Raw genomic sequence first — 10,408 nt, 5'->3', positions numbered from 1 at the left:
ATAAACTTACTACAGAAGCCGTTCTGCAATATCACAAGGATGGGACTTTTCTCATTTTTGTGATATAAGATCATATTATTAGTTGTGAGATTCTTCTGTTATCTATGTGATATGTAAGGACCAATTTTATTTTTATGAACTATAAAATACAGCAGCCACAAATCACAGTGATTGCTTGTTATTAGGTTGTACACTGTGATCCCAGTTTGTTTTTCTCTTCTATGGATATATGGCCATGGACTGTTCTATGCAAACGCAGATAGGCTTCAGCCACTGATCACAGGGACTGGTGGGTTACTAAATTTGGCACAGCTGTTAAATTTCACCATTGCACCATGTAGAATATCAGGAGGAGGTCCCCATTCTGCTGCTATTCTGCATAGCTCCATTTTGAAATTTAACATCCGTGCCAAATTTAGCAACCCACCAGTCTCTGTAATCAGTGGCTAAAGCTTGTATTGTATAGCTCCTTGGCTGTGCCCTTTAGGCTGACAGATGGCCAGAACTTGGTATTTGGGCATCAATAGATGAAGTCTTCCAGGGCATGGAAGCTAACAGTTGTCACTGGGCATCAAGCTGCAGTTTGATAAGAAGAAGATGCTCAGTCTCTCCAGATAGCACAGTCAGAGACAAATAAAATGAACAAAATGGGTACAAACTTGTCTGGCTTGTTTACATCATAGAATATTGTTTTAGTTGGTGCAGGAACTTGTATGGGGACACAGGGTGTATATATAAGTGCTGTTACCCTGCAAGGGAGGGGTTTTCTTAGGGGGTTGTAGACGTTTGAAATATACTGGGTTTGACACACGTTAGTGATCAGCTCATGCTTTATTGTGAAAACAGCTCGAACGAAAGACAAACTAGCAGGACCAGAGCCCTGCTTAAATTTGCACCCAACACCACACCCCACACACACCCAGTACCCATGATAGGTTATTTACAGAGGCACTCCTGGGCAATAGGTTCATCCCAGGATCCTTGCAGTCTATTGTTCTATGACTTCAAGCTGGATCTGATGAGGTTAGGCTCAGTACACAATAACATTATTAGCAGGATTTGTGAATAAATGCTGTTCATCTGAGCAAAAAAAATCAACTCATGGATTATGGTGAAACCAGAAGTTAACCATTTTTCATCATTCCTATATTTTGTAAGTTTTGTTGGAATGAGCGACTCAGCATACCTGGACACTGGGGAGCACTATATCACTCTAAGTGTGTATAGGAGGTATCTTCTTGAATGGGATGCCTCTTTGTCTGTACCTGGGAGCTGCCCTTTGACCCGTCCTCTCTCTCACTTTGTCCTCTCACTTTTCCGCACATGGCCTTCCATGGAGAGACATATCTCTGCAGGTCTCTCCTGTAGATACAATGCCTTCATATTTCCATACACATGTTTCCAGATTAGCTGGCCATTTGTGATAAGGAAAGTACTCCTTAGATTAGGCTTCTTTTCTCTTCTTTTGATTGTAAACCCAGGCCCGTAACTAGCAGGAGGCCCCTGGGGCCTGCCTCCATGTGATTTTAATGGGCCCCCTCCCCAATCCTTGTTCTCCCTCCCTCCCCCCAGCCCCTGCTCATTCCCTCATCCGCTTCCCCTTCTCCTCCTCAGCCCAGGTTCGTCCCATCAGCCCTCCCAGCCGGGCCCATCTGGATCTGTCTGGCTGCTTTGCCGGGGAGGTCAGAACCATGAGGAGTCAGTGTTGCAGGCCTGCAGGCAGAAGAGTCGGCGTGCCCAGGGTTCAGGCTCATTGGATACAGGAAGCGATCCGGCTTTTTCCGGGACCAATGCCTCCCCGCCGCCGCTCTGTTTCTGGAACACTCCTCGAGTTGTTTATTTATTTTTTAAAAAATGAACGGGGGGGTGAAATTGGAACCGAGCAGAAAGTTATTTTCCTGTGGCTAGAAAGCAGTTCGCCTTGGAGGGTATGGGGTTTAGGCAGAAAGGGGGGGGGGGGGGCTGTTCGATCACATATCTCCTCCCCACATCTCAAATCGGTGAGCAAAGACTTTTCTTGCAAAAGAAAAGGAAAAAAAGCTAGGAGCTCCCCCCCCCCCATCAGATTACTTATTAGAACGGGTTTTCTTTCCTTGAAGATAAACCACAAGACTCTCTCCACTGCCAGGATACAGGAGAGACCTTTCTTCTTCTTTTCTTTTTATAGCCTGCCTACCTGAAGGAGCATCGGATTAGGGCCACTGCCAGCCCCAGATTTACTCTCCCCCCAAAAAAACACATCTGAGAACAACAGATAGGCCGGCCAGACTGACTGCCCCAGACTGACTCAAATGACCACGGGTTGGTTAGAGCAGAAAGGTTTCTTTGCCCTTTCCCTTGCTCCGATGCCTGCTTCTTTCCCTTCAAAATGTAGGCTGGGTTTGGGAATCTTCATTCTCTCCTGTCAGGTGTGGAGGACACTTAACACTACCTCCCCCTCCAAAAAATACTGTCATTTCAGCAGACATCCTAATACTCTTGCATACATTCAGTATACTATTCTGAAAAAGAAATACACTAAAATACATTAATATACAGAGGATTTATAGTAGTTCTTGTTGAGAATACATACGTGAGGACTATAATAGATGAGGAATATAGATCAATTACAGTCTAGTGCTGCTTGGTTATGAGAAATCACTCACAAATCAAATCAATATGGATACAGTCTTGGAAAAATTTAGTTCCCAATCACGTCAACTATTACTGTAATAATAAATAATAAACCTGAAACATTTATGTGCGATAAACCACTTGCATTTATTATTTAGTTATTATTTAGAAATTATTTAGTTATTATTTAAAAGTATGAGCATGGCAGTACCACACAGACATGTAATGGCAGGCCCCCTGAGAAAAACATTGGGCTAAAGACTTAGGCCACAATATAGAGCTAAATCAATGGCTGAAGTTATGGGACACAAAAATGAAAATCACAAGAGCAGCTGCTTTTAAAGAAAATATCTATAAAGTAGCACATAGATGGTATTTACACCCATCTAGACTAGCCAAATATTCTACAGCAGTTTCTAATATCTGTTGTAAATGCAAGCAGAACGTGGGTACATACCTGCACATGTGGTGGACCTGCAATAAAGCTAAAGAATATTGGCTAATGATTTGTAAAATGTTAAAGGAAATTATTGAAGAATCAATACCATTAAAGCCAGAACTGTTTCTGCTTAATATGATACCAGAGGTGTATGGAAAAACTGACAAAAATTTGATGATACATTGCGCAACGGCAGCTAGACTACTGTACGCCAAATATTGGAAAACAGAAAAAGTTCCAGACAGGGCAGAAGTTATACAAAAATGTGTAATGTTGCTGAAATTGATAAAATATCATGTATGTTAAAAGGGAAAGATGAATCAATTTTTGGAAAAAAATTGGATTAAACTATATAATTAAACTATATAATCATCAATGCAACGAACATGAAGTTGAGCAAACTTCAGAGGATGGCGGAAGACCGGAAGGCCTGGAGGGAGCTGGTCCATGGGGTCGCAAAGAGTCGGACTCGACTGTGCGACTGAACAACAACAACAATATAATTGGAAACTAAGCTTGAAGGGCTAGGCTAAAAAGTTTGGTTATAGAGTATGGAAGACAAGGCTGCTGTAAGCTCTTCCACAGTAAGTTTGTATAAATTATCTACTATGTGTGTGTTTATGCTTGGAAGAAAACTGAATAAAAATACAACTTTAAAAAAACATTGCCCCCCCCCCCCCCCCGGAGCAAAAAGTTGTTAGCTAGAGGGCTGTTGCAACCTGAATGTGAACTGGATCTACTTGAATAAATGTAACTTTACCCTTTTTTGTAATATACTTCTTATGAGATTTATGTACTGCACTCAGTATCATGCTGCTATGACTGGGCAAACTTTGATATATTAACCAAATATTCCAGTAGATTTTCCTGTATTGGGCCCTGCTGAAGAGAATAGTTGTGGTGTGAAATGGAGACATGTGGTAGATTTCAACTTGTGGTTCTCTGTTTCAATGGATACGTGAGGAAGGAATTTTCCCAATCTAAGCAATGACATCAGCTATTGGAATTTACCCACCATTTTAGTCTGACCCGCCATTTTAGTCAGTAGCCATTCAGGCTTTGTTGTTATCTTTCCCAAAACTTTGCAGCAGAACAGATTTGAGAAACATTAAAGAAAAGCCAAAGAAAAACCTAGGAGGTAGCTAAATATAAACATGTGGGGAGAGGGGGAATGCATTGAACCCCGGGCAAACACAACCCATGTGAAAAATGTCTGATTACATTATGATCCAGGAAGATATGTGGAGTCCTTTCAAGAGATTTTGTTTAGTTTTTAACAAGCAATCACCATATCAGTTTCTTCTCACACAAAGCAAATGTCATAGAGAAGGCAGATCCTTACCCAGGTCTTGCTGTGTCTCTTTTCAAATCCTAGCATAGAATTGCCCCTTAAAACACAGTTACTGCAAAGCCCAAGACAGAGTTCCCCCTGAAAGGGTGAGAGGACAAGCTACTTATTAGCACTAAGGTATTTCTCTCTCTCTCTTGCTCGCTTTAGTGCTCTAGGTCTGCACTCCTGTGCTTCTCTGCTCCCCTGCATCCCTGTTCACACAATTATTATGGAACGCCTTTGAGGATATATTAGGTCTTTTATTAATAGAAGAAATGTAGGGCAGAGATGGAATCTGGAGGGAGAGGGTTGGCTAATCACAGATATAAACATGAATTCCATGCACTTTTATGGGAAGGCTTTAAACAGTCCTCCAGGTCTTGTCATTTTGTGGCTGAATACCGCCTTTTCTTTGTATAGATATCAGGATGGCTGCAGACCCAATTTCTTATTCTGTGGCAACGGGAGGAAACTGCAGAGTCAGAATTCAGAAATACACAATCTCCTCCTTCTCCTTTCACCTCCAACCTACAACAGAAGAATAGCAGAGGCAGTTCAGTCAAGCAAGGCTTTTTCATAGATCACGTAGCAATGATGAACCACTTTTTAAAAAATAGGTTCCATAAAACCATAGAGCTTCAGATGATTCCTAGAGTTAGCAAACAACACTTCCAAGTTTTCCTTGGAAGTGAGGTCATGGGGCACAGGATGCTGACTTTTTTCTCCTTGTCCTGGCACAGCTCCAAGCAGAAGTAATCAAGAAGGGCTGTGAAAAGTACTGGGTCCAGACGTGTTGGTAAGTGAAACAGCTCATAGTTTATTTCAGCTCGGGAAAACAAGGAAAGCAGGACCGGAGACCTGCTTATATTCCCATTGTGAACCACACCCAAATACACACCCACAGCCGTGATAGGATTATTTACAGTGCACATGCATCCCATAGGTCAGTCTAGGATCCTGACCTCCCGATTGGGTGTGTTCCAGGATCCGTGCTGGCTATTGTCTCTGAGAGCGATGCTTAAGCCGTTCACCTGGCTGTGTGAGGACCCGACCTTATGTGCGGTCTATGTAAGAACACGACAGGCTGCCAGCAGGCCTCCTGACATAGCAGGAGACTTAGCAGGCCTAAATCCCATTGATACCGTCCCCATTGCCTTCTCTTCCTTTTCCTCCCCACCATGTCTCCTTGGGAGGCCACCAGAACCAAATTATGAAGGATCTGGGGTCTAATTTAACATTGAAATTGTTATTTGGTTGTCCCATGCCGCAGTTTCTTACAAAGAGTCCTCTCCCAACATCTGCAACTTAATCCCCCTCCCAATTTCATCCTCATCCAATATCACTTTGAGGATTGTCATGAAGTGGGATATAAAAGCCACAAACAAATAAATAGCTTGGTTTTAATCCCTGCATTGCATCTCCCGAGGGCCACACCCAAATGGATTCCAAGGGTATCCCAAGGTAATGCAGGAGATCTTGGACCTTATCGGGGTATTGGGAATTCGTGAGCAAATACCAACCCTGCCCGTTCATGGGGTGACACTCCCATTCTCCACCGCTATGCTCCACTGAAGGAGGGGACAGGGCAGTGCCCTTAACTGAGAGAAATAAGAGGTGGTGATGAAGCTGCCAGAGCCCTGGCTACAGTATGGTACAGATTCACAGCTTCTGGCTGGCTAGTGGAAACCAGTGCTCGAGTACGGTGATGAGGTTCCACTAGTTATTCAGAAGCTATGTACCTGCATTATAATTCAGTTGTAGTCCCAGTAGTTCAGTTGGTGCTTCCTGTTGCTGCCAGGGAGGGTCCCACTTCAGTGGCATACAGTGGTGGATGCTGGATGTTCCCTGCTCCCCACCCCATGAGCAGCTCCTGCTCAAACCAGTGACAACATATTGCTCCAGCTTTGCAATCCCCATCTCAGAGCCAAGACAGTAAGAAGAACAGCACAGCAAGAGTGGGGTAGTGGTTACAGTGCTGGAATTGAGGATCTGGGAGGCTTAGTTTCAAATCCCCACTCTGCCATAGAAGTTTGCCGAGTGGCCTTGAGCCAGTCACACACGGACAGCCTAACCTACCTTGGTGAAGGTTGGGGTTTTAAATGACGTTAGAGTAGAGATAGGGTGAAACAGGGCTATTTTGGGGCAGGAACGCACAGGAACGGAGTTCCGGCTGGCTCCCAAGTTGGCCACGCCCAGCAGGAACTCATTAGCATAATAGGCCACACCCAACAGCAGAGACTCATTAGGATTGGCTACATTAGGGGTGTATGGCCTAAGATGCAAAGGAGTTCCTGCTACAAAAAAAAGCCCTGGGTTTTGACAACAAACAAGGTAAACAGAATAAGAAGCAAAAGGTCGGTGTGGCTGCATGGCCACACTTCTGTTAACATGGGGGTGCGGCCTAATATGCTAATGATCTGTGCTGTCAGGGTATGGCCTAATATGCTAATGAGTTTCTGCTGTTGGGTGTGGCCTATTATGCTAAAGAGTTCCTGCTGGTCATTTTCTACAAAAAAAGCCCTGGGGTGAAATGAAGTTTGACTCATGTGGTATGTATTCTACCCAGTACCCAACAGACTAAACCCAAGTGCCTTCTAAATGCAGTTATTTAAGTACCCTGAGGGAATGTGAGTACTGTTGCTGCCTGCTACAGTCACTTAAGAGTTCTTCCCTCTGGTACTGCATGTGTTATGGTCTAGAATATCCTTCTGTTCCCTAGGACTTCACATGAGACATAAGGAAAATGGGGGGAGATTAATGTTTATTCACATCTTGTGACAGAGGACCAAGGAAGAGAACTAGATTTTTTCCCCTCTATTCCCCCTTCCTTCCAATCTGGCTCCTCCAACACTCCATGGTTTATGATTGGCCGTTAATGGTTTTTCACATACACTGAAGAGGTATATAGGGAATTGGTGGTTGATGGAAAGGGGCAGGACCTCTGCCCTTCTTTCACAACCTCACAAGGTGGTAGTTGTGAAGATAAAATGGAGGAAGGGATAATGAAGTTATAAGGCACTTTGGGTCCCAGTGGGCAAAAAAAGCATGGTACAAATATCTAATAAATAAAAAATTTAAAGGAATAAGGACTCACATATCGTTTAATTCTGTCCCATCTATCCATTTCCAAGTTTGGTCAGGTTCTTTCTGGAGGCCAATCCAGTAATCAATAGAGCACCCGTAATGCATAATGAACGCCTTCCATGCACACAAAAACAGGGTTATAGCGACCGATTTCAATTTATTTAAAACATTTCTATTCCACTCTTCCACCCAACTCAGAGTCCTCAAGGCCACAAACATTAAAAACATTTCAAACATCAAGACATTCAGAGCAGAACCTCAATGTTTTCATAAAGTTTATTCCCCCCCCGTTATACTCGCAGAGCTAACCATTTATATTTCCCCAACAATGTGTGACATTTGAAGTGCTGAGAAATCTTAAAATCTATTTTAGATGGGCAAGACAGGTGTGGTGGGGGAGAAGTACTGAGGGTGGCTTAGGGCCAAACTAGATGGTACGACGTCCATGGGCCTGACCCATTGTAGAGAAGACTCTGGCTATTTAAAAATGCCATGAGGGCCTGATCCTGATTGGGCCAGGCGATCTCGTTCCCATCTCTCCTACACACACCTTTTCAAAGGCCAGAACAGCCATCAGGGGAGGGTTATGGTTTCCAGGGCCAGGTGAACTCAGACAAAGACTAAGAAAAGGAAGAGGTCCAGAGATGTTATGTGTAGCCCCATGATTATTTCCCCCAGCAGTTTTTAAAATATAGAATGGCATTGAAGTTGCATTTTTAAGGAGAAGACAAAAGCACCTCTTAACTGACTGACAATTGCCATCCTACAGCTGAGCTGGGGAAAATTTAGGATTATATACTTATAAGGTTATATATTTAAATTGTTTCTTGGCTACTTCTTCACGCGTGTGCCCGAAATAGCTTACACAACATAAAATTTAAAAAGAAAACGTCAACTGGTTAGATAAAGTTCAATAAAAGAATGAAGCAGTAGATAAAAATAGTGGAACAAAAACATGGATGTTAAGCAGCATAAAATGTAATCGAACATTCCATCCACACCAGTTCTATTTTTCTGATCTCAGTCCTCATGGCTACCATTTCCCCCAACTGAGGGCTTTTTTAAAAATAATGCGGTAATGGCTAGATGGCTATAAAATTATACCTAGATTGGAGTCCAGTAGCACCTTAGAGACCAACAAGATTTTCAAGATACAACCTTTGGAGAGTCAGAGCTCCCTTCGACTTGTATCTGATGCAAGCAGCTTTGACTCTTGAAAGCTCATAGCCTGAAAATTGTGTTGCTCTTGTGGAACAAATTGAAGGTCGTAAGTTTCGGGCCAGGTATCTGAAGAATACATTGCATTTGTGTAATAAAAACACCTGACAATCTTAATCTTCATAATGGGGACACTTGGAGATTTCTAACTTCACAGTGGACATGCATGATGGATATGATTAACATAATAAAGTGATCTTCAGAGTAGGAATACAGGAGACAAATGATGTAATGTAATATAGAATCATAGAATCACAGAGCTGGAAGGGGCCATAGAAGCATCCGGTCCAACCCCCTGCTCAGTGCAGGATCAGCCTAGACTGCATCCCTGACAAGTGTTTGCCCAGACGCTGCTTGAAGACTGCCAGTGAGGGGGAGCTCACCACCTCCCCAGGCAGCTGATTCCACTGTTGCACAATTCCTACTGTAAAAAAAAGTTTTTCCTAATATCCAGCCGGTACCTTCCTGCCCATAATCTAAACCCATTATTGTGAGTTTATATATATGAACAAACTATGCAGGAGTGCTGAATAATGATTGACCATGGGGTAAGGGTAAAAAGGGAAAGTGAAGATGTGTTCAATAATACATGAATATATAAAAGTCATAGTAGAGAGCAGGAGTAGATATAAGGAAAGGTTATGGGTAATAACTAAATTAAGAAGTGGGGTAAGGGAGAATGAAATGCCTGTTGTAGACTATATAAAGCATGGACATGGATAAAGAACCTTGAATCTCTGTTCTCATAAGAACATAAGAGAAGCCAATACTGGATAAGGCCAATGGCCCATCCAGTCCAACACTGTCACACAGTGGCCAAAAATACCAGGTACCATCGGGAGGTCCACCAGTGGTCCCTCCCCCAAGCACCAAGAATACAGTGCATCACTTGCCTCAGACCAAGAGTTCCTATCTATACCTTGTTGCTAATAACCACTGATGGACCTCTGCTCCATATGCTTATCTAATTCCCTTTTGAAGTCGTCCATGCTTGTAGCCGCCTCCACCTCCTGTGGCAGTGAATTCCATGTGTTAATCACTCTTTGGGTGAAGAAGTACTTCCTTTTATCCGTTCTAACCCAACTGCTCAGCAATTTCATTCTGTGCCCATGAGTTCTTGTATTGTGAGAAAGGGGGGAAAGTACCTCTTTCTCTACCTGCTCTATCCCATGCATAATCTGGTAAACCTCGATCATGTCACCCCTCAGTCATCGTTTCTCCAAGCTAAAGAGGCCTAAGCGCTTTAACCTTTCTCTATAGGGAAGGTGTTCCAACCTTTTTATCATTCTAGTTGCCCTTTTCTGCACTTTTTCCAATGCTATAATATCCTCAGCAGAGACAGATTTTCTCTTTGTTCGAATACAGCTTTGTTCCTCAAGTGAAGTCTCCGGTCTGTGAATCTGGGCTGCATGGGCCAGGTAAGTAGCCCTAGATCTGGCTAACATGCTCTTAAGGGGCTACTGGACTTGAATCTAACTGTTCTACCGCAGACCCACCCAGCTACCCTCTGAAACTACACAATTATAACTATCTGTTGCAACAATATCTTCATTCCCAGCTTTCATTATTTTACAAAAGGTACCGGCAGCACTTTTCTCCTTCAACCTATATATTTATATTTATATATACACACACATATATATACATATATATACATATATATGTATACATATATACATATACATATATATATATACATATACATACATACATATTTTATATAT

General features: G+C 42.8%; 1 protein-coding gene across 2 annotated transcripts in view; it reads right to left on the bottom strand.

The window, feature by feature from the left end:
* Positions 1-3,866: 3,866 nt before the first annotated feature.
* Positions 3,867-10,408, bottom strand: part of LOC107112004 (C-type lectin domain family 2 member B-like) — a 23,586-nt gene continuing 17,044 nt past the window's right edge. For both annotated transcript variants that reach the window (XM_015413061.1, XM_015413060.1), the window contains exons 4-5: positions 7,477-7,580; positions 3,867-4,910 (exon numbers count right to left, since the gene is read on the bottom strand). In XM_015413061.1, the coding sequence (XP_015268547.1) occupies positions 4,766-4,910; positions 7,477-7,580 (249 nt within the window). In that variant the 3' untranslated portion in view covers positions 3,867-4,765. The remainder of the gene's footprint in view (positions 4,911-7,476; positions 7,581-10,408) is intronic.

Source organism: Gekko japonicus, unplaced genomic scaffold, assembly GCF_001447785.1.
Source record: "Gekko japonicus isolate JY-2015 unplaced genomic scaffold, Gekko_japonicus_V1.1 scaffold2668, whole genome shotgun sequence".
NCBI lineage: Eukaryota > Metazoa > Chordata > Lepidosauria > Squamata > Gekkonidae > Gekko > Gekko japonicus.
Note: the sequence above shows the minus strand (reverse complement) of the source record. Positions and strands in the feature narration are given on the sequence as shown.